Below are 25,410 nucleotides of genomic sequence, written 5' to 3'. Positions count from 1 at the left end.
TTGCCCTCATGGAGTAATGATACATTTTTAATTACTAAACAAATAAAATATTCTCTTTATTGGAAAAATTTGGTATGATTTATATTCTGCATCTTTAAATGATATCTTCATAGTTAATCTTGATTTAATATTTCCCATATTTTGAAAATAATTAAAATTATTTAACACAAAGGAATATGGATCAACTTTGATAAATATATGTTGCTTCCACAATTATTCCTATGCTATCTTATCTAATAATTTTTTATAGAAATATACTGTGTTTATTTTTTCAAAAAGCTATTTGTTTACCATAATTTAATGTTGTATTAAAAACATTTGACTGCCATCTGAGTAACATTTTTGTTTTTAGGAAAGATTAGCAGAAGAAATTGAAAAACTGAGATCTGAACTTGACCAATTAAAAATGAGAACTGGCTCTTTAATTGAACCTACAATATCCAGGTAACATTATAATTTGCTAAACATGAAGATGAATCTCAATGTGGTTTTGTATCTTCTCAACTAAAATGAATATCTCACTTTGCTCAATATTCACTGCCATATTTTGACTCCTCACAGAATTAGTTTCTGCATTCCAAAAGAACTTTCTAATTTAAAAGTCTTTTCTCAAGATATTCAGTGAAAATGTAAATCAGCACATTTGTATTCTGCATTTAATTACATAGAGATAAATATATTTTACATGATTCTTTTAATTTTTATATCTTTACATAGTTGTACAAAGGGAGTTCAATTCAACAAATCAATTTACAAGTTCAACGAATCCTGATTAATGTCATCCTTTCCATCATTTTCTCCTATCTTTCCCAAACCCACATACCCCCTCAATTTATGGTTCCGTTGTCACATCTGCACATTGAATAAAATGACTGTTTCCACCCACATTTCCTCTCTGTCTGCTTCCCTTCCCTTGACCACTCTCTTGAAAACATGTTTTAGCTTTTTGATCTTCATTTGGTTAAACTGTTGGTTAATTGCTCAGAGGAATTTAAAAATATATAGTCTTAACTTAAGAAATTGTACTACATAAGAGATTATATTTTATTCCAAAACAAGGCATCAGCCCTTTCTATATATGTTCACAATAAAGAATATGTTCAATGCTTAATATGACTGATCAAACGCCACTGGTAACAGTCATTTTGCATCTCTGTGTTTTCAAAGTAATTTTGGGTGACAATAGAAAGAGAAATGATGTGCACATGTGTATATATATATATACATATGTGTATGTATAGAGAGCATGAAATCAAAACTAGTCATCTCTCCTCAATTTGACTCACTGCTCCATCATAAACAAGACAAGCAAAAAAGATGGCATCTGACTGGATAAATATATAGGTGGCCAGCTGTTGGAAATTTCTGAAAATCACATGCTCTAGAAACTGACTTTCTTGGTGCTATGATCCTAGGGGTGTTAGCTCTGCTAAGACACACATGTACATCTGGTTGGATGACAGTTGTATTCTTAGCACCTAAAATGTGTATGTTCTACATAAATATTTTTGAATGAATGAATACTGAGTAAGCCATGCTTTACATGACCCACAAAAAGCCAAATTAATAAAAATGATCATATGCTATTTTCAAACTGTAAATGAAAATAATATTCAATATTTGACTATATCTTTTTCAGTTTAGTATGAGAAATATAGTTCTGCAGGGAAAATGACACCAAAAGGATGTTTAAATCATAAGTCTGCAATTTAAAAGTACTTGCTTATTTTTCACACTTTTCAATTTCTGATTTATGTATATGAATTTAGAAAAATTAAGTCAGTAATTTTGTGCATGCATTATTAATGATTATGTTAATGAGATGAAGGTGAGGAAGAAGAAGAAGAAAAGGAAGATATATCAAAAGAGAAAATACATGCAAGAAGCATCATCCAATTAAGGAAATTGCATTCTAATAGATCACATAGCCATTCCCCACTGTTTTTTACCTCAGGTCTCAAAAATTCAGGGGGTGGATTTTTTTTGTCAGTCCTGGGCTTGAGCTTAGGGCCTGAGCACTGTCCTTGGTCTTTCTCAAGGCTCTACCACTTAAGCCACAGCACCACTTCTGCCTTTTCTCTATGTATGTGGTACCAAGGAATCGAACCCAGGTCTTTGTGCATGCTAGGCAAGCACTCTACCATTAGGCCAAACTCCTGGACCCAGGTGGTGGAATTTTTAAAATTCCATCATTGCAGTGACTAACCAATATAAGATAACAATATGACACTTATTTATAATGAAAGTTATTGGACCCTTGCAATGTAATTGTTGTGGGATAGAACAGATAGCATCAGAGAGAACCCTAGAGCAAAAATATGAGGACCCAAACTTTTCCAATTGTACTTCTCCCTGGAATTAGCTTCCATGCTATCTACCCTCCTTTCAGTTCTGCATTAGATCCTTTGCCTTCACAGAACCCCCTGAAAACTCTGGCTTATAAACATGATTGCATCAAAAGACACACAGAGCAATTGAATGTTGAAATGGGAAAGCACCCTGAGTGAGTTAGTAATTTGCCTAAAGTCAGACAATCATCAGATGTCATCTAAAGCCTGTAACATTCCTGAAGACCCCTAGGGATTCATTTATATAAACAAGCATCTTAGCGCAGTTTGGCTAAGAGTAGAGCCTTATTCCCACTCTTAGCCAACAATTTCTACTTTCAGGGTGCTCTTTATTTTCTAAATATAATTTTATTGTTAATTATCATGCATTAATAGAACAAAGGAATTTCACTATGAAATTCCATAGATGAGCCCAGGAACTCTAAGCAACTCCCCTTTCTTTAATATATTCTCTTCTCACTGCCTTTTCAAACAGTTTGTAAATAGTGTTTTTCACTATTGCAGAAATCTAGACTTCAACTAAATTTGTAAAATCTTACTTATCACTGTTCACAAAAGAAACAGAGGAATAAAATCAATCCTCCAGAATCTCAAGTTCTATAGAAAACACATTAAGTATTCTTTCTACTCATGATAGATCTGCTATTTTATAGGACAGAATGAAGTCATAGTTGTTATCATAGTCATTATTATAGGAATGAACTGAAGTTCCTGTAAATTTATATATAAGCAATGTGTATAGTGACTTTTATTAGCATGTTTATTGAAAACCAGGGCACTGGTATTTTCTGATTGGAATTTTCCAGCCATTTCATCTCTAAACAAGTTGCAGAATCAAATGTGCTTACCCAAAGATTTTTTCCCTATTATTTTGCCTTTTCAAGCAGCTGGAAAATTGTTCTTATGGTATCTCTTCTTACTATTTTAAAATAAGATTATTGATGGCATGTTAACTATTGAGTTTTCTCTATAAATCACAAAATATAACACTGTAATATAGAGACTGTGCAGACAAATTGGTCAAAACTTTTTTAAACTGGTAAAGTTTTGAGATTCCAATAGTTTGACCCCAGTAGTTTTTAGTTAGGATATTGATAATAAATATAACAAATATGATATCTACTAAGTGAAAACTATTTAAATAGCCACTAACAAACACAAACAAAATTGTCAGCATATAATTCAGCAAATCCTGCTTATCCACCAAACATATTTAATGATACTACCACACTTGAAAATAGCAATACACAGAAAGGTTATTCATATATTCAAAAGGCAGAAAATACACTGCATGAATGGGTGTGAGATTGGCATTTTTTTCTGTGTTTCCATGCAGGACTCACAGAACATAACAATTCATCCATTTTCTTTCTTAAGGCTTTGTGCTTCATTGCCAATTAGACTAATAAGTTTAATTTCTGAGACTGGATATCTTTTACATTGTTCCTTTTCTCTAGAACACACCTGGACACCTCAGCTGAATTGCGGTATTCAGTTGGCTCTCTAGTGGATAGCCAGTCTGATTATAGAACCACAAAAGTGATTAGAAGACCAAGGAGAGGCCGCATGGGTGTGCGAAGAGATGAACCGAAGGTGAAACATTAAATCTCTTTAGTCTTTATATTAAATCCATACTCCCATTTTTGAATAGAATTTTCACATGGGGAGAGTTTCAAATGCTGCCATTTTCATTAGTGTCAAGTAATGGAGTATGACATATTTAAATTGATAGCTAACTTAAAGACTACATTGTTTCCAAAGTTTTGCATTCTCCAAATATTGTTAGAATTTTACATCTTTCTTTCTTCTTTTTTTTTTTTTTTTTTTTTGGTTGTTGTAGCTGTTGGTGGTGGTCGTGAGGCTTGAACTCTGGGCCTGGGCACTGTCCCTGAGCTTTTCAGCTCAAGGCTACCACCCTCCCCTTGAGCCACAGTGCCATTTCCAATTTTTCTAGTGGTTAAGTGGAAGTAAGAGTCTCACAGACATCAGTGCCCAGTTGGCTTTGAATTATGATCATCAGATCTCAGCCACCTGAGTAGCTAGGATTATAGGCGTGAGCCACTGTGCCTGGCTTATCACCTATTTTTTTTTTGGCCAGTCCTGGGCCTTGAACTCAGGGCCTAAGTATTGTCCGTGAGCTTTCTTAAGGCTAGAGCTCTACCACTTAAAAGCCAAAGTAACCATGAGCTTTCTCAAGGCTAGAGCTCTACCATCTGAGCTACAGTAAGCCTTCCAGCTTCTTTCCAGGCATTGAACATGGGTTTTCATGAATGCTAGGCAAGCACTCTACTACTAGGCCAAACTCTCGGCCTATGATCAGAAAAATTAAGCTAGAAAGCTGACAGAGTCAAAAGCTAGACTGCTACTTGTGTGGCTTCAAATACAATGTTTTGAACTTATGTTTCCAAATATATTTTTAGTTCACTGGAGAATTTAAACAATAGTATTTATACTATTAATTCAAATACATTATTATTTTAAAGTCTCTAAAAACATTTTTGAAAAAACAGCCATACAATATATTCTGAGTGAATGAATTAATACTGAACAACTGATGTCTACATTAAAATTATGTTTTTTTGCCCATTATTATGTGACAAGTCAATGGGTATTTTGTGATATCCATAACTTGTAATAAAAATGCTAGAAGACTTCAGAACTTTTGAAAAATAATTATTTATTTCAGGTATAAAAAATTTTATTTCTTCAAATCACAGTTTGATGAACACTAGCCTATTCTTTATTCATAACCATTTTCAAAGGAGGAATTACTACTTAGAAGATAATCATGTAAATTGAAGCTATTTGGGATTGAAGTGTCAATTATAATGTGATCAAGTGTTCAAAAGAAAGAGAAAAATTAAATTATTTTCCCATATTTTAATAATATTTAATACAAACCTATGTGAGTTTGAGTAGAGAATTCTTATTTGTAATTTTCTTATCATAATACAGTCTTAGCTTTTAAGGGATTGTTGAGAATAATTAGGATAAAAAGTCCAAAGTAGAAGTAGAGATTATTGTATTTAGAAGAAAGAACAGTATTGTAAATGTAGATCCTTTAAGTAAACTGATACATATAAATATGATTGAGTTATAAATCAAGTGGAAGTTTATCATCTTTATTCCTGTTAAATAACTGATATGTGCACTGACAATACCCTTCATTACTAAAACTGGATATATTTCATCGAACTAGTAAATTAAAATGTTAATCAGTTCTTTTTGTGAGACAAGCTAAAGTAAGCTCATGCATTTTATTGTTACTATTACTCAGGTTACTTCTTTTAAAATGAACAGTCTAGTAAATACTGTATGTTGGTCATTTATCCTTTAGGTAAAATCACTCGGGGATCATGAATGGAACAGAACTCAACAAATCGGAGTACTCAGTAGCCACCATTTTGAAAGTGACACGGAAATGTCTGACATTGATGATGATGATAGAGACACAATTTTTAGCTCCATGGACCTTCTTTCTCCAAGTGGTCATTCTGATGCCCAAACCCTGGCAATGATGCTTCAGGAACAGTTGGATGCAATCAACAAAGAGATAAGGTGATTTCAACGTCGACCAATAGTTTCAAGAAATTGAAAGACTTGATACTAAAACAATACTAAATATGTGGTTAAAAAAATACTTGATACTAAACATATGATCCTCAGATTCAAAACATTCATATATTCCCAGGAGCATGTGAAACCTAGAGAAGCTGAGACCTCACTCTGTACACACTGAATCACAAGGTGCTTTTAAACAAAGGTACCTGTCTACAGCCTGTGTAAAATTAGGCAGTTCTTAGAAGGAACACGGGGTCAACATCCTAAGGACATTTAATATATTCTTATAAAACAATCAGATAAAAATAAAGCTTGGCCTGGAATTTGCTACAGATGCACCTGCAATAAAAAGGAGGGGGGGAGTATTACCTTTGATATATAATATACAGTACTTTTAATCAGTTTGTTAACTCCAATTGCCATGATATCAGTCTTTGAATTACATGCGGTGGACTTGCATCTTTAGGCTCATCCAGGAAGAAAAGGAATCTACAGAACTGCGTGCTGAAGAAATCGAGAACAGGGTGGCAAGTGTCAGCCTAGAAGGCCTGAATTTGGCAAGGGTTCACGCAGGTACCTCCATCACTGCCTCTGTGACAGCTTCATCACTGGCCAGCTCATCTCCCCCAAGTGGACACTCAACGCCAAAGCTCACGCCAAGGAGCCCTGCCAGAGAAATGGACCGGATGGGAATCATGACACTGGTATGAACTTTGTTCCTGTTCATATTAGTGAAGAACTCTCAGCATATACATACAGCCTGTTCCAGTGTATGGATTATACTGTCATCCCTCCCCCCACCACAGACATGTATGGTAGTTCCCATTATTCATCCTATCCCATTGTGAGATGAGGAAACCTATGTTCAAACAGATGGCATTTTCTCAATACTGCATTCTATGTCAGTGGACAGGCCATGTGTTAAACAACACAACAGATTCTCCATGGCTTCAAACCTTAAGTGCAGTTTGACTGAGGTCCTATCAATCAAATACATCTGGAGTAGAATTTTTTGAATGTATAGTATCATAATAATGTAATAATATATTTACAAGCAATATTATGTTTCCATATATTTTATTGTAATTGTAATTGATAGAAGGGTTACATTATATTCACCAGTTAGAAGGTGCATTACTTCACATACATTGATACCCTTTCTCATGTCTTGGTCCCCATTCCCTTCTCCCCACCCCCGCCCCTCATCTTGTTTTCCCCATCGGATTTCAAATAACCAAAAACACATATATACAATATATCAGACAACAAAGTGAAATACTGTAACAATATGAGGTAACCAAGGGACAACAAAAGAGATGAAAGATAACATAGTACATTAAGGACAACAATCACTCATTATATATGGCTTTTGTTTCTATATCCTGGAGGTCTTTTCATTTATTGTCATACTATATGGCCTTATGTGTCTAGGTTTTGTTCTATTGTAAATCAATGCTAGGAGGGCCCAAGGTTTCTACTGATTATGACAAATGAGGGAAACCATTGAGCCTATGTTCCTTTGAGTCTGGCTTACTTCACTCGATATTTTTTGTGCATATAAAAAGGTGGCAGAGCGTTCACACATTTTCTTGAGCAGGCATAAATAAATCAGCAATAAATGAAAATTATTACACTATAGTTGCAAAACCAAAAGCAAAAGGCATTTCCTCAAAGCAAAATAAATGTTTAAAATTTTAATACCCAGATTTGGAAAGCTTAAAACAAAACCTCGAAAAGTGCTTGCTACTGAAAAAAGTTATGTCACTGAACTCATTTTTAGAGTGAGGTTCAGATATATTCTTTTTTCCTATAAGTAATATTGCAGGGAAAATATATGGTTTTTAATTCATGTTGAAATATTCAGGAAAAGATTTTGATTTGTACAGACAGAAAATTAATTATTTAAATAAGTGTTCACATTACTGAATACCTTCCAAACAAAGGAGTTTCCTCAGAAATAAATTCTGCTGAGGATATAACTTCTAAAGGCTTGTGTGATTTGGGGGAATGTTGTTGAATTGTGAAGAACCCCAAGAATAGGATTCTTGGCAAAATAGAAATGAAGCTCTTCCTGGATTGCACAAGGGGAATTTATACTCTCTATGTATGTGCAGTGGATTTTGCTTCCCATTTTTAATGGCATAATACAGTTTTGTTTGTTCTGGTAGCCCTCACACTGTACTCATTCTGTGCTTTATACTGCTCTCAATCCCTGTCTGAGACCCAAAAGATTTAGACAGGGCTCTACCAAGAGGATGTGACACCCTTGCCCTCTGGAGGTCTCTCTTTATCACACATGACTACCAGGAGGAGTGGCTTAACAGAGACCAATGGTTATTATTTAGGAAAGAATGCAATGAAGCACACACAAAAACAGTCAAATGATTAAAAAAACGGCTTAAACTTGGAACACTGTCAAATGGTAATCATCAATTCTGTTCTGTTTTTTTTATTACTACCAATTACAGCCAAGTGACCTGAGGAAACATCGGAGAAAGGTACCGTAAATAACATTTATAGAGTTATTGGTTGAATATTGACTTTTATACCTGAAAGCTTTAAAGTGAGATTCCCTCTCAAATATGTCATCTAAGTTTTACGAGCTTTTTAAATTTGGTAATATAAGCATATGCCTCAAACATGAAATCATTCATTCTCACCAGGGTGATGATTAGATTCTGAGGACTATAAAATTCTTAACCCCTGGATATGTGAGCTAGTATTTTAACATCAGTACTAGAACAATGCTGAGCGTTGTGATCTACTGGTTCTAATATTATTTAGTTGTGGGTAGTCCAACCTACTTGAAGATAACCACCAAAGAAAGGATAATAATTTGATACAGGTCCCATGGGAATATGTGTGTTGGGTCACCTAGGAGAATCTGGGAGTAGGAGATGAAGAACAGGACATCATGAGTCTGTAGGAGATCACTTCAGAAAAGAGAAGAAAAAACAGGGTAAGCAGGTTTAGGATTAAAAATTATTTCAGCTGGCTGTAGAACTTAGAGATCTCAGGAGTTTTTCAGTTCGGTGGCCCTGAGGCAATTGGGGAGGAAATATTGAGGAAGAACCACTAGGATTGCTGGGTTTACATAAGAAAGACTTCTTTAAGGGAAGTACTTTGCTATCACTAGGAATTAGCCCTGAGGGGCATCATCTTCCCAGAAACCAGAACATCAAGGGTGCAGAAAATCTGACCATAAGGAAAAAAATAAGTGTATAGTATATGTGTGTGTGTGTGTGTGTGTGTGTGTGTGTGTGTGTGTATCAGCATAGCAGACACAAAGTTAACTCCAAACCTGATTTACAAAATAATATCTTATTAGATATATATTAACAGATGAGAAAAATTTAGATAGTAGAAACATTTCAAGCATTTCTCCACAGTTAATTTAATTTGAGAAAAGTTACTTCTTTTGTTATAATAGTCCTTCTCAGGTCCTACTGAAATAGATGATATCCTAAATTGATCTAGATTTGAACTGAGTTGTACTTTCAGGAATTCCTTGCATCCTATCTACCTTTGCTTTTTCAGTATCTCTTCCGTTCACTGGTAATGAAATGATAAAATGACCCAGTAATATGTTCGGTCCTTTCACTTCAGTGTTTTCATGCAGAGAGCTTTTTAAAATAATAAACTGATAGTTTCTGTAAACTCATAGTATATTTTATTAGAAAAATTCAAAATACTTTATCAAAAAGTGCATATTTTTCTAGCTTGTCTGCATTTTTAAAATTCCACTTAACATTGGCGTTTGAGGCCAATGAGAAAAAAGTGTCAGGCATGAAGTTAGAGTTCAGGCTTCAGACATCCTATCCCCCAAAAAAGATGTCTTTGTTATAACAATATAAGTTTGCATAATACCTTTTTGTTTAATAAATTTTCTGAAATATGTATTTACCACTTTTTTATAAAAAGGATATGGTAAAATGGATTGCACAGTTGCTTTCTTCATTATTGTTTATTGATCCACTTTTGAACCATAGTTTTGTGTAGCAGGCTCATTAACTGCTAATTGTAGAATGATCAATTTTGAATAGCTATGAAAATCAAAGTGTTTAAGAATGTCGGTGTGTATAGAAAATAATTATTCACCACAAGTCTTCGTACTGGAGCTACTCAAATTACCTGGCCTTCCATTCATATCAATATCAGTTGAAAATCATCTTTCATTTGAAAGTCCTATTTCTCTTCTAGATTGCAGTGGTAGAAGAAGATGGCCGGGAGGACAAAGCAACAATTAAATGTGAAACCTCACCTCCCCCTACACCCAGAGCCGTCCGAATGACCCACACCCTCCCTTCTTCCTACCACAATGATGCCCGAAGGTAATTCACCTGAGTGCACCAAACATGGATTCAGAAATATCCATTATCCCTCAGGGTCCTAATACATATTGTTGTAATATTTAGATACAAGTTGTATTTAAGTCATAATACCCTATCACTGTATTGCCTTGCTTCCTTATAACTTGTTACAAACCAAATTTAGATCCTTATATCAAATTTTGACTACTGAAATTAACTATATCATCGTAGTCTTGTCACTATGTATTATATATCATGATGTCATTGAGCTGGAGAAAGAACTTTAAGAATAGTAACAAAAAGCTAAAGGGATTTAGGAAAAGACTAAATATTAATTGCAAATGTAAAAGGAATTAAGTTCTGAAATGCCCATGACTGTTTTTCATTTGTTTTTGACACATAAGTGTACTCTGTTTCAGAAAGAGCAACTCTTTAGGCCAAATCTTTTAGAATAATAATTAAACTTAAAAAAAAACATTGCTTAAAACACTAAAGGGAAAAACACCAAAGGGGTAATATCTCATCTGTTATAATGACTCTTCATACTAACCTGTACCTTATACCATGTAATCAGGGATTAAAAGCTCCTTTCCTTCAGCCATTAAAAAAATTAAGCAATGTATTGGTGGCTCACATCTGTAATCCAAGCTACTGGAGTCTGAGATTCAAAGATCTCAATTCAAAGGCAGTCTGTGTAGAAAAGTCCATTAGATTCTGATCTACAATTAACTACCAAAAAGTCAGAATTGGAATAACAGTTCAGGTGGTAGAGCACCAGACTTGAGTGAAAAAACTTAGCTACAACACACACACACACACACACACACACACACACACACGCACACACACACACACACACAATTTAAAGGTAGGATAGTGTTCAAAGTAGATACAAGTTTATTTAGAAATGAAAGTAGTGAGATTTTTCAAAGAGAGAAGACCCAAGAGGAGTCCATTGCACCTGTCTCAAGAGTAGTAATTACAATATGGGACTTCTTCCATATCTCTAGACTTTGTGCTGATTGCTTAAAAGCTTGTGCATGTGCCTTCCCTGGGTTTTGTTACTGGTTCATCAGGCATCAAGGGCATTATGGGAAGAAGCAATATTTGAACAGGGGACTGAGATAATATGGGATCAAAACCATATTGGTCCATATGTTATCTGCCTCCCTGTGTTATGTCCACTACTTTCTTTTATCCACATTTAACCATTCCCTTTCTTTCCTTTAATACTATGAACATGCACTTTATACCTTTTTATTGTCTTCCTATTTATACTTTCTTATGTCTTCTTATTGTATCATTTATTTCACTATCTATGGAGATAATTATAACAACATAATGGTAAATGTTACAAATTAAAAATGTCTCTTAAGTATAATGTTTTAATGGCACATACTTTTTAGATGAAGCTGTCTGATTAGACAGATATTTCTCTTTGGACTATTATTAAATTAATTTTATGAAAATGATACATGTATATATATACATATATACATTTCACATAACAAAACCAAGTATATTTGAACATGAAAAGTTACTGCTTCAGAGTTTAGAGATTATGAATTCAAAAATATGAACAAGTAGAAAATTATTCATTATATCATCTAGGCATACATGATTTTAGAATTAGGCCTCAAATGTATGAAAAAGAAAGTAGGCTAGAAGAAGCTCTAGGAAAAACTCTTGGTTATAGTGGTTAAAATTCATCATAAAACCTGATGAAAGGATGTAAACAATGTATCAAATACTAAATAATATTGCATTTAACATGAAGAAAATTAGACCCTCTCAAGATCATAAGTTTATGTGTTGTCCTACCAAGAATAAAAGGGGAGGAAAACCTGTTTGAAAAAGAAGACATTTTCCTAATGAAAATGAGGAGAGAGGTAGCCTGATGCTAAGGAAACTACATTTCAGAATCTTAAGAGAACTCTGGGAAGAGGGACAAAATGACATTCAAAATCTATTTGTTCCTCCTTTTGTACATTTATAAAGGAAGCAAATCTTGTGTACGATGTGGCTATTGCACCAAAATGAACTATTGTCCTCTTTTGTGTTTTGCAGTAGTTTATCTGTCTCTCTTGAGCCTGAAAGCCTTGGTCTTGGTAGTGCTAACAGCAGCCAAGACTCCCTGCACAAAGCCCCCAAAAAGAAAGGAATCAAGTCTTCAATAGGACGTTTGTTTGGGAAAAAAGAGAAAGCTCGACTGGGGCAGCTCAGTAAGTATGCAATGTGCATGTCTGGCAGCCCACTATCGCCACTTGCTTTTGTCCCTTCTAACTGTTCATCTTCCTTTCATTTGTCTCCTTTCCATGCCTTCCCTTGCCTGACATTATGTTTCTAAATCCAACTTAGTGGAGTAACACTGAATGCAAGTTATCCTGAAAGAACTTTATAAAGACTCCAATCCTTTGATTTCTCAGTTAATAACAACTGGAAATTATTTAGTGCTAATACTTGTGAAGCAGCAATTCTGTGAGTGATCTATGATTACTGGCTTCCTCATTTGTATGAGTAAATAATGTCTTAGTTATATACAGAAATCAGATCAACAGTAAAGCAATTGCATATACTGCCATTCAGTCTTGTCTATTATCTTTTCAATGCTGGGGAGTGAGCCTAGGGTCTGGATATACTAAGCAAGTTCTTTACCATTTGAGCCACAATTCTAGTTCTGTTGCTTTTACTTTTTATCTTATTTTTATTATTACCTTTCTGATTTTCTAGGTGGATATTCTACCACTGGAACCATAGCCCCAGTCACTGTTTTTTTGTTGGTTTTTTTTTTTCTCTTTTTTGCGAGCCATGGGGCTTGAACTTGGCCTGGGCACTATCCCTGAGCAATTCAGCTCAAGGCTACCACCCTACCCTGGAGCTAAGCCCCACTTCCCATTTTCTAGAAATTAATTGGAGATAAGAGTCTCAGGTCCTTTTGTGCCTGGACTGACTTGGAGCCTCCTGAGTAGCTAGGATTACAGGCATGAGCCCATGACACCCAGCTAGTTTTGCTTTCTTGAGACAATGTTTCATCAGTGTCTTTATTCTGGGTGATCTTGAAGTCATTTTCCTGCTTTTGTCTCCTAAAGCAGCTGAGTCTACAACTGTGTGTCAACATGTCAGGCTCTAAGGAAGTTTGCTTAATTGCATAGATTAACATGTAAATACTTTTGTCCTTAGCTAAGAACAAACATACTTATGAGGAAAACAAGGACAAAACTTTTAGCTATGGAATTTTTCCCAAACCATTCAGAAAGTGAACCAACAACTTTCAAAAAACTAAAAGAAAAATATCTCTAGTGCAAATAAGAATAGAGGAAATAAGAAAGAAATACATATATCCACATGGGCAAGCACTAGAAAAGCATGCATAGCAAAAGGACTTTGCCATGACTTTGGATAAAGTATCCACTTCAGGTTGAATTTTGTTCTAGAGTGTGAGTCCTGGGTACAACAGGAAGATCATGAAAGCTTTTCAAACCCAAGATTAGACTCTTGTGGCATCCAAGGATGCAGCAGAACATGCCAGTACTCTTTCTGATGTTCACACACAAATGCAATTCAGCCCTTCACATCTATTCCCTTGGGCAATCAATAGTTTAGCAATCACTACTTGAGCTAGGGTTACTGCTCAGCAGTAGAGCACCTACCTAACATATAGTAAGAGCCTGGGTTCAATTCTGGCACTGCAAAGGAACAACTAAAATGTCCTCTGTGATCCTTCTCTTTCCCCCAAATAGTTTATCGCTGGCTCCCTTACCCTTAACATCCAAGATGAGGAAGATGAAGTGGCTTGACAAGAGCTACTCTTTTAACATCTATCAATTACTTTACAATGTATCACAATCTGAAATACACATAAATACTACAAAAGTGTAGAAACATGTATCTTTAATTAGTACAGATGACAGTTTAGGACACTGAATGCTAGCTACCAAGAAAATCTGAGCCAATGATGACATACTCAAGTCATATTTTATGACTATGTTCTCTGAGGGCCAAAGTAATATATCTGAAATGAGAGATGTCTGCTTCAAAAGGAAGGCAAAGCAGAAGTTATGATACAACAAAAGATAGCTTTATGGAAATGAAATAGATATGTCAAAACAAGGTTAGGAAGATCACCAGATGAATAAATTGACATTTGGAAAAAACCACATAAAATATGGAAAATTATAAAACCATATAAATGTATTGTAATAAAATACTGGTGTCAATGCAAATAGTTGTACAAATAAATACAACAATCCCAAAACTCTCTTAAACAATTGGGAATTTTATGGTTATATAACCACCATATTTACACAGCATTCCAATCAAAATCATCTTCATGACACCCCAATAGGTTTCCTTGTTTCATTTTTTCATCATTGCAGTCTTATTTCATCACTCTTCAAGTTCTTTTATACTCCATACCAGCGCAAACCCTTCTACTCATTCCCTTTCACTTACAGTGTATTTCTGCTCCACCCCAAACCCTTTCAGCATGCTGTGCATTCATTTTCCTGGAGCTACTCTATGCTCTTCCTGTAAGAATTCTGTTTTTACCTTTGTCTTCTCACTTGAAAAGAGTTCACCCAGAAAAAAATTGCTAGCAGGAAGGCAAGGAAACCCAAACTGACTGAACAGATTGTGAGGGTTAAAAACATTATATAATTCAAAGCAATGTCTTTATTCTCATTTAAAATAAATAAACTTGTGCTAAGACTTTGCTAAATACAAAGTACCCCCCAAGGTCTTTAGGAACATGACTAAAATATACTTATTGGTACAAAGACACTTTCAGTTTACTGAGACAGTATATTTCCCTGAGGAAGGAAGCAGTACAAATTTAAACTTTAGTAAAGATAGATAGATAGATAGATAGATAGATAGATAGATAGATAGACAGACAGACAGACAGACAGACAGGATAAATAAGATAGATGAGATAGATAGATGATAGATAGTCAGACAGGCAGAAAAAATATGTAGATATGTGTGGCTCCTAAGATTTTTTTCTACTGTTTTATCTGTCCCATCAGGACAGCTGAATTGGAAACACTGTTTCTGGACCCTCATATTCTTGATTATGAATAAATAGTTGGAATACACTCTAACTTGACTTTTTATTTTATTTGAAGGCAATAAACTATTTTGAGATAAAAGAAAATTAAGCATGGTTAAATAAATGAATTGGGTTGTATTGAAGTTGTTACCTGTATTCAATGAAATACGGTAGATTCAAGGGAGAAATCAAATCATTTTATTCCTTTGAAAGGAAAAATCAAAATTCAACAAATTAAACACTGGGAAAGAATATTTGAAGGGGGCAGGGTGGGGTGAGGAGGAAAGAGGGAAACAAAGGAAGAGAAGAGGGAGAAAATGCAGCAAAAATATACTACAAAATTAAGAAGAGTGAAGAAATGGTTAGGTTGGGGAGGATTGGGTGACAATATTCAAAGGGGTGACATTAATGAAGGTATGTATTTTGTATTCACAAATTGCTTTGTTAAATGCCAATTGCTTTGTACAAGTATTTACATATAATTTTTAAAAGTTAAAATAAAATACATAGCCATGTTAGACTATGCTTATTGCCTCTTTGACAAAGTTCTTCAGTTTCAGACCAGGATAGGCAGTTGGCAAACTGGCTCACGACATCCCCGAAGACAAAAATACTGAAATAATTAAGAGAAATGAATACCTGGTTAAATAAGCATCACTCCATGGTGCTAAGTGATATGAATCATTCCATCTTCAGGCTTTCTAGTGTCACAATCAAAGCTCACTCTGTTGCTGGTCAGCCCTTCTTCCTTCTCCCTTGAACTTTTAACACATTTCAACACTGTAAGAACCTGATTAGCAGATGACTCATATGGGTAGGGGTCATAAATGAAAAAAATCTGTGCTACTCCCAAAAGACTATCTCAAGATATAATAGGGCTCAAGGTATTATGCTTCAGGGTGAAATTTTTCTTTTTGCTTTGGTGATTTGGAATAAGTGTGAGATCCTAGTCAAATAAAAATATCAGAAGCAGAAAGTACACTGAGAGCATGTTTTTAGCAAGACAGTTCCTACAAGGTAAGCATGAAATTCTAAAGTCAACAAACACCTGCACCTAAAAAAATAAGTCTATATATTATTAAGAAATAGAAATGCTGCTTTTGCAAATTGCTTTGAAATGAATAACGGGTATGTTAAAAAATTTTTGTTTTGTATATTAACTTTTAATTCTGTTTATGGCTCTATGAAGAGTATAATATAATGATCCAATCTCACAGAATTATTATGATGAGCATAATTCTATGTCAAATATATTTCCAAATGACAAATGTTGATTGCTAAAATTAGTCATTACGTAGTTTGTGGGCTAACTTTCAAAAACTAGTCACATTTCAAGTAAACTAATCACATTTCAAGTGCTCAAAATCCCATGTGGCTGAAGAATAAAATAATAATACAGATGAAAGATATTCCTGAAGTGTCCATAGTTATATAAATCCACTATGCCTTAAAAAGAATAAGGTAGACTCTCATCAGATTGAGAAAAATCACCATAGATTAAGTTGTAGAGCTTATAAACTGAAGTAATCCTCAGGTAAGTATGAGAAAATAAACTTGGTGTTATGGAGGTAACAGAGTCAATTCTAGAACATGGAAATGAAACATTTCAGAGGACTCAGTAATTTTACTTTCATCATTCATTTCTTTTCTATAGTTTTACTCATGAAATGAAAAATACCAATATCTAATTTTGACTTTCAAAATACAGCTACAGGGGCCTGGAATTTGGCCTAGTGGTAGAGTGCTTGCCTAGCATGCACGAAGACCTGGAAGTGATACTATGGCGCAAGTGGTAGAGCTCTAGCCTTGAGAAAGCCCAAGGACAGTGCCCAGACCTTGAACTCAAGCCCCACGACTGTCAAAAAAGAAAAATACAACTAGAATTTTCTTTGTTTTCTTCCACAGATTAGTTTGCTAAAATAAATGTTCTTTAGCTATAAAAAGTTGGGTTCTTGAAAAAAAATTAAATTATAAATTCCTAGTTTTTTTATTATTTGGAATAATACTAAAGTCTGATTCATCTAACCACCTGTTATTTGAAAAATTGCATCATTTATTGAATGAATAAGTCTTTTCAATCCATCATCAGCAAAATATATGAACCAATGAACAATTTTATAACCTTTAAGTGAATCTTTTACTTTCAGTTCTATTTGAAGAGAGCATTTATATGTTACTTGCAAATTATAAATAATAATTTATGTAAGTATGTTAAGACAAATATACAGCTGAAATAAAGAAAAAAAATTTTCACTAACTGTGCTTAATGGAAAATTTCACATCTGAAAATATTCCCCAGTATTATTTTGATCAGCTAGTGAGTGTTTTATACTTAATGAAAATGTTCCATAATAAATATTAATGTCAATATTAATTACACATGTACATGATGAATAAAATAAATTTTGGCTCTTAAGTTTCAATTGGATTTGTATAATAATGTTTCGATTAAAGATGCTTTCTTAAAGTTATGCATTTTAGTAATAAGATTAGCAGGCTACAATATTAAATTATATATACTTGAATAACATAATGACAGCCACTATTGTAAATTATCAAAATAAATTATGGAAAACAGCAGCAAAAACATATTCTATTTTATTTTAGTGAAGAGAAACTATAAGAAAATCATCTTACAACTATTAAAATAAGAAAATATTCATTGCAATGGAAGATAAGTGAAAGTTGTATTTAATAATTCTTAATTATAGATAAACTGGTGAGATTTTGAAAGTAGTCTTTTAAAAAATATCAGTTGCATCCCTTAACTTGAGCTAACTGTACTTTAAATCCCTTTCAAGTAACTATATATCCATACCTTTGTCTACTTAAAATTAGAGTACTTTTAATTTGCAATGACTTGATGGTTTTACATATACATAAAATATGAAAGCAAAAGCATTCCAAATATATAAATTTTCATTTCACACTTACAAATGTTAATTTATAATCAATGATACATTTTGAATTCTGGGCTGAAATAATCATACTGTGAAAGTGTTATGTCTATATTTAATACATATAAATGTTTTCTTCATATACTTCATGCTAATAATATTGTTATCTTCATATACTTCATGCTAATAATATTGTTGCCAATTAAAATATTCTTTATTTTTTTAAGCAAAAAAGTATTTTCTAAACAGGAGCTTTTGGAGAAAGCTTAAAAAATCAAACCGAAACCCAATCCAGGGACCATATTATTATTATTTTCTTTCTCTTTATTTTTGTGGGTCATGGCTCTTGAATTTGGCCTGCACACTGTCCCTGAGCTCTTCAGCTCTAGGCTAGTGCCCTACCCTGGAGCCTAGCCCCACTTCCTGTTTTCTAGAGGTTAATTGGAGATAAGAGTCTCGGGTCCTTTCATGCCCGGGCTGGCTTTGAACCTTCATCCTCAGATCTCAGCCTCCTGAGTAGGTAGGATTACAGGTGTGAGCCACTGTGCCCAGCTCAAATAAACTTTTTTTTCATATTTTTTAATTGTAATTAATAGAAGGGTTACATTATATTCACCAGCAGAAGGTGCATTTCTTCACATACATTGATACCCTTTCTCATGTCTTGGTCCCCATTTCCCTCCCCCCCACCTCCACCCGTCATCTTGTTTTCCCCCCTTACCTATCCAATTTCAAATAATCAAATACGCATTTATCCAATATATCAGACAACAAAGTGAAATACTGTAACAATATGAGATAACCAAGGGACAGCAAAAGAGATGAGAGATAACATAGTACATTAAGGACAACAATCACTCATTATATGGCTTTTATCAAATAAACTTTTAAGAATATAATTTTAGAATGATAGAATGTGAATGGATTAATCTGAATAGTTACTCCTTCACAGGAGGTTTTATGGAGACAGAAGCTGCAGCTCAAGAATCTCTGGGACTGGGCAAACTTGGAACTCAAGCTGAAAAGGACAGAAGACTAAAGAAAAAGTAGGTTTGGAGAAGTTATTTTTTTTCTTCTCATACTAATATTTTTTCATAGTTTACAGGTAATTATGAAGAGATTAATTGGAAACAAAATAATCCTATACCAGTGTTTTCCTAGCATTATCGAAAATGAAAATGCTCATGTTTTATTAATTTAATAAGCTATATTTTAAAATGAGTAGAAAAATCCTCAGCTGATAAAGGACCATTTCTTGTAAGTGACCATAACATTTATTTTAGAACTCAAGAAAACAAGCTATCTAACTTTGTATTTTTTTCTCCAGACTAAGTTTTACTCTTTATAATAGGGTGTTAAAGTGGAGAACTGTTTCTCTGATTAAATATAAACTTATTTTAGACTCACAGCAGACTGTTTTACATCTGTCAGGAAACTGATTGTCTTCATTCACATTTATAATATGGAACATTTAGATGTCTTACAAAATTGGCAAGTTGTAGTTTCAACAGTTGTTGGAAAGCAAATGAGCCCATAAAGAACATATTTTCAGGAGACATAGTAACATTTGGAGACAAAATAGTAGCTCTAGAATTTTTTCTTTAAAAGCAAAAATTTTCATCGATCCAGAATCTATTGTTTAGTTTTCCATTTTTTTCCATTCTCAAATATTTATTATATAATTTTTCTGTTTTTCAAATTTCTCTAAGAAAGAATATTTATGGCCTAAGTCATCATTCTTCAGAAGATAAGCCTTACGGTGATAACATGCAGTATTATTAATTATCTTCACATATTTTCCCTTATGCTTGACTTGTAGATTTTTGTGAGTATTAGAAAAGGTGCACTTACTAGTTGCAGAACATCCCACTATCTTGTTTATTAATCTGTTACTCTATATAGACATATGTGTACATATATACATCCAGATTTACAGAATTCTAGAGAGGAGAAAAATATCTTAAAATACTATTTCATGAATAAAATCTATTGCTCAGTTATATTCAATGACAAATAGTTTCTTTTATAGTTACTAATCACTCAAAATACATTAAAACATCAAAATTTGTTCAAGATTTTATTTTTGCTTAGTAAAATGAAGAAATTCTATATTTAAGAGCATAGCTTTTTTGCCAGGTGTGTTGGCTAATGCCTGTAATCCTCCCTACTCAGGAGGCTGAGATCTGAGGATCATTATGCCCTATTAACCACTAGAAAACCGGAAGTGGCTCTGAGGCTCTGAGCCTGGAGCTGAAGACTTCAGGGACAATGTCCAGGCCTAGAGTTCAAGCCCCACACACAAAAAAAGAATATAGCTTTCTGTGAAGAAGAAAACAAGTAACTTATTCTTCAAGAGAGTTTTCTAATTATTTAATTACAAATTGAAAGAAATAGGAAAAATTAAAGCCAAGCCTGGATATTGAAGATACAGTCCCTAATTTTCCCAAAGGAAAATTGGCCAATGATGTCGATATGACAGCTTTCACAATTGTACACATGGTTTACACTGATATAGACACAGAATCATTTATTGGTTGTTTTAATATGCCACGTTTACCCTTTTAACAGCTACTTAAAGTTGGATATTTTACTTATGAAATCATCTAAAATGCAATATTTCAGCTTTAGGTATTATTAAATTTATATTCTCTTGGCTGATCTATCAAATGTGTAAAATAAGTTATTATTTCCTAAGTAATTTTACAGTCCAAACTTTATTTTAGTTGTATACTCACTTTGAAGATCTGACTGTGTTTTGTTTCACATGTTTTGTAAAGATGTATTTATGAAATGAATTAAATGGAACACTTGTCATTTGTATTAAAGTACTAAGTGCAACTGCTAACATTTCTTAAAATAATTACTTCCTAGAAAATGATGGTATATAAATTAATAATGCCAACAAGGGGAAAGGCAGAGTCAAATAAAAAAACAAAGTATTTTCCTGTTTTGTTTTTGTTTTTGGCTATTCAATAAGATAAATTCTAGAACCATAAATATACAACTATTTTCATGAGACATATAAATAAATTACAATTATTCAGAGTTTTCTTAACATGATACCTCTTTGTTCCTGTTATTAGAATGTGATATGTTTTCATATGCATTTCATTAGATAGACAAATCACTCCTAAAATACATGGTTTCAAATTTTATTTTTTAATGGATCTTAAAATTGAGAGCTTGCTTACAAACCTTCTTACATCTATAATTTCATTTAAGCAATCCCAGTTTTCTTTTTGTAAGAGACACTATATCCTATTTTATTATATTTTAAATATAGTCTAATCTTTGATTTTCATATTTACTGGACATCTTTTAAGATTATGTCATTAAACTATTTTATTTAAAATGAAAACAGTAAGTGGAGAAGTACTTTAAAAATCTTAAACTATCTGTTTTTTTATAAAGAGTCACAAGTACTGTTTCTGTATTACATCTACTTTCCATCTAGCAATTCACAAATATTTCAAGACTTCACTTAAAACTGTTCAGTATCTACTATTTCATGTCTCATATTCTTCTGTTTCTGGAAATAAGCAGAGTTAGGGAAAAAAACCTTACTTTTAAACTTTGCTAGAATATTAGTTATCTAGAATTAACAATCTGTACCTTAAGTTTAATTGAGAGAAACCTTCTCTAGAGGTGCTACTTATGACAATTACAAACCATACTGGGAAGAATAATTTTCAAGAGCAACCTCTGAGACATTCCTGATTTTTGCAAAATTTAGAGACTTATAATGTTGGCAGTCTCAAACAAAGGTGTCATTGGAAGTATACTTACCATCTGGAAAATTTAGCATGCATAGGTGAGAACTGTTATAAAATATGTGTTTCTATTTTAATCCTACTTTTCCTTTCATTTCTGCTATGGGCATTAGTTTTGCCTATTCCTCTCATAGGAAATAAATAATTAGTAACACTGGATCTGAAAAAAAATCTCATTTGTCAAGAAACTCTTTTCTGCATGTCTCCTTGCCTATTTTTCCAACAGAAGTTGTTAGAAATGTCTAACCTATGTACAAGCTGTTCTACCTAATCTAATTTAAGCTTATTTTTGCTTTAATTTTTACCTGTAACCCCATCCTTTGCTCTGTCAGGATTATACAAAATATAATTAATACCTATAATAATTGTGGCAAACTTGAAACTTACCCAGGCAGCAGTCTTTGAAAATTTTGGATTATGTTTTGTCTTCCCTTTCAAATTTGACCAAGTTCTTTCTCTCCCTCCCCCTCTCCCTCTTCCTCTCCCTGTTTCTCTCTCTGTCCCCCTTTCTCTGTGTCTCTATCTTTCTCTCTTTCTCTCCCCTTCTGTATCTCTCCCCTCCCCCTCTCTCTTCTTTTCTTCTTTATAGCCACCTGGTGTAGCTCTCTTAAAATGTGAGGAGAAAACAATTTACAATTTATCCTTTATATGTAGTCTCCATGTTAAAGTTGTTATTCTTTAATTTTCTCAGTGTGAGCTCCCTCTGGTGGTATCTTGACACAAGGACCTATTCCTTTTTCTATGTCTAATTTTAATGGAGTGCAGATATCTTTTCCTTTTTAACAAAAAACATTTTTCCCTTTCTAAGGCAAACCAACTGAGAATTTCATCACTTTCCTTTTGTTCTTGTCTATTAGAACTTGCATTCTTGTCTCAGCTCTCCAACCTTTTAAGAACAAAAAGACACCTAAAACTACAAGAACTAGGATAGTTCATTAAAAGCAACCACAAAAAATTAAAATTTAAAAAGAAACAGCAATAAATAACAGAAATAACATCAAGACCAGAAACTTACATGGGTTAGTCTAACAAAAAATAAATTTTTAAGTCAAGTTCAATTTCTATGAATTTTATGTAGAGTCTAGATTTATGTACTTTATAGTCCAATAAGTATATATTTCTGGACACAGAATTTATTTGATGATTTAAAAAAGAGAACCTTTCTGGTTAGAGATTAAGATGTTACCTTTTCCTCATGATACTTTTACAACAGAGCTCATATATATAACAAATGTATGTGTGTGTGTGTGTGTGTGTGTGTGTGTGTGTGTGTGTGTGTGTATTTTGTGCATATGCACGTACATGACTTTCTGGAGTAGCAAAATTCTAACAAAAGTTATCTGACACAGAAAAAGCTTTCAATCATAGTTTTCTAACATTCATTGAGATAAATTTAACTTTACCTTTACCTTTACCTTTACCTAAAATAAAATATTAGGGCTAGGAATTTGGTCTAGAGATAGAGAGCTTGCCTAGCACGCATAAAGCCCCGGGTTTAAATCCTTGATTACCACATACACAGAAAAAGCCAGAGGTGGTGCTGTGGCTCAAGGGTAAAGCTCTAGCCTCAAGAAAGTTCAAAAACAGTGCCTAGGCCTTACACACTTTCCTGTGTGGACTGGCTTTGAACTGCAATCCTCATATCTCAGCCTCCTGAGTAGTTATAATTACAGGCGTGAGTCACCATCAACCAGATTGTCTCCTCCTTTTATACAAATTATGTCTTTTTTTAGTAAAAAGATATGCTGAAATCTCTGTAAGTTAGCAATTGAACTGAAAGACCAGACATTTGAATATACTGAGTAAGTTATCACTTTCAATCTTGAGTGATAATATTGATGATATTATATGCTGGAATTTTCTACATGCTTGTACAAGGATAACAGTGATAAATGGAGTTCCTACGTGAATCAATACCTCAACATCATTAAAATGAAATTAACATCCCACCTCTGCTTTCATCAGCATCCTCTCTAGAGAAGCCGTTTCATTCTGGGAACATGGTAGTCACAGTTAATCAGAACTAGTGCATCTTAATGCTAGAGCTTCAAAGGCATAAAAGTGAAGCTCTGTAGACAGTTAATTTATTCTCCTCACAATCCTTAGGGTCTCTTTCAGTGCATAATCTTTAATGTTTTGAGATTCTACATTTTTAATCTTTGCCATTTGGAAGGTTGAGTGTGCATATCTCTAAGCAGAATAAATGTCACTGCAGATATTCATACTCCAAGGTATCAAAAAACTTCACAAAATCCACAATAAATATTTATTAAGTGTATGTTTGCCAAATTTAACTTATAAATGAATGCACACCAGAAGTCTATTTGTAAGACGTATGGTAAAAGCATCAAATGCGTTTTTTTCATCTAAAAGCTACATACATTGTAGTAAACATCTTTTTTCTACACAAAAATGTTTTCTATGTGTGTTCTCAGAAGTGCTAGGATGAAATGTCTTGCATAGCTCATAAATTCCCACTTTATGTGGTGGTCCTTTCTTCCCAACTAGTGTTTGATGTGGTTTTAACATTCCTTGTGTCTACTTTTTGCTTATGATTACTCCTATCTTCTGTTGTATTTTTATGCATTTATTTCATCCTCATTTTTATACAGTAATGATAAGAACATTTGTTTTATGTAATGACTGCACAATAATCTTATTGAACAGGAGAGTCAATGTTCCATTAATTTACCTTTTGACTTAGTTTTCTTGAGACTTTGTGGCAGAATCCACTGTTTTCATTCACATAGGAGAAAGAATGGAGCACAGAGGTACAGAGTGTATATCTCAGAACTCAATTATCCACTGGATTGTTTAAGGCCTCAGGCATAGAATGCATTTTAAAATGCATCAGCCAATCTCAATTGGATTTTTACTATCTATAATCAAGCTTACAAAGCAAGAAATCAATTGTATGCCACATATGAAACTCACAGAATTTATTTCTTCTTATCTGCAATTTCAGAGCCTAAGTTCATAAGTTTATGAAGAGATAACATTGCATTGAGCCAGGTGTGGTTGCTCACGCCCATAACCCTAGCTACTTAGAAGGCTGAGATCTGACCATCAAGGTTCAAAGCCAGCCCTGAGACTCTTATCTCCAACTAACCTCTAGAAAACAGGAAATGGGGCTTGGCTCAAGCATAGTAGCCTTGAGCTGAAGATACAGGGACAGTGCCCAGGCCCAGAGGTAGGTTATAGCCTTGAACTGAAGAGCTCAGGGACAACACCCAGACTGAGTTCAAGCCCTATGATCCACCAAACAAACAAACAAACAAACAGAAAACCAAAACATTGCATTGATCTGTTAGAAGATCCAGAAGATAAAAGGGAGACAATTTAAAGGTTTAAGATTCCCATTTGAAATATTATATATATATTAGCTGATAATATTCATATCTGAATATATGCTAACACCACCAAAGTTTGGCAATAACTGGATATGTTTTATTAGTTAGTAATATAGTCTGTTCTTTA

The 25,410-nt window shown here is 33.7% G+C and overlaps 1 protein-coding gene across 16 annotated transcripts in view; it reads left to right on the top strand.

Moving 5' to 3' along the window:
- The window catches only part of Ppfia2 (PPFI scaffold protein A2), a 295,042-nt gene that overhangs the window by 231,847 nt on the left and 37,785 nt on the right, over positions 1 to 25,410 (top strand). For all 16 annotated transcript variants that reach the window (XM_090328326.1, XM_090328325.1, XM_090328319.1 and 13 more), the window contains 8 exons: positions 353 to 444; positions 3,806 to 3,941; positions 5,686 to 5,906; positions 6,376 to 6,613; positions 8,378 to 8,407; positions 10,110 to 10,240; positions 12,287 to 12,441; positions 19,116 to 19,209. In XM_090328326.1, the coding sequence (XP_090184452.1) occupies positions 353 to 444; positions 3,806 to 3,941; positions 5,686 to 5,906; positions 6,376 to 6,613; positions 8,378 to 8,407; positions 10,110 to 10,240; positions 12,287 to 12,441; positions 19,116 to 19,209 (1,097 nt within the window). The remainder of the gene's footprint in view (positions 1 to 352; positions 445 to 3,805; positions 3,942 to 5,685; positions 5,907 to 6,375; positions 6,614 to 8,377; positions 8,408 to 10,109; positions 10,241 to 12,286; positions 12,442 to 19,115; positions 19,210 to 25,410) is intronic.

This window comes from Megascapheus bottae, chromosome 2, assembly GCF_031878675.1.
Source record: "Megascapheus bottae isolate mThoBot1 chromosome 2, mThoBot2.hap1, whole genome shotgun sequence".
Lineage (NCBI taxonomy): Eukaryota > Metazoa > Chordata > Mammalia > Rodentia > Geomyidae > Megascapheus > Megascapheus bottae.
The sequence above is the reverse complement of the archived record's forward strand: the minus strand, read 5'-3'. Positions and strand labels throughout refer to the sequence as shown.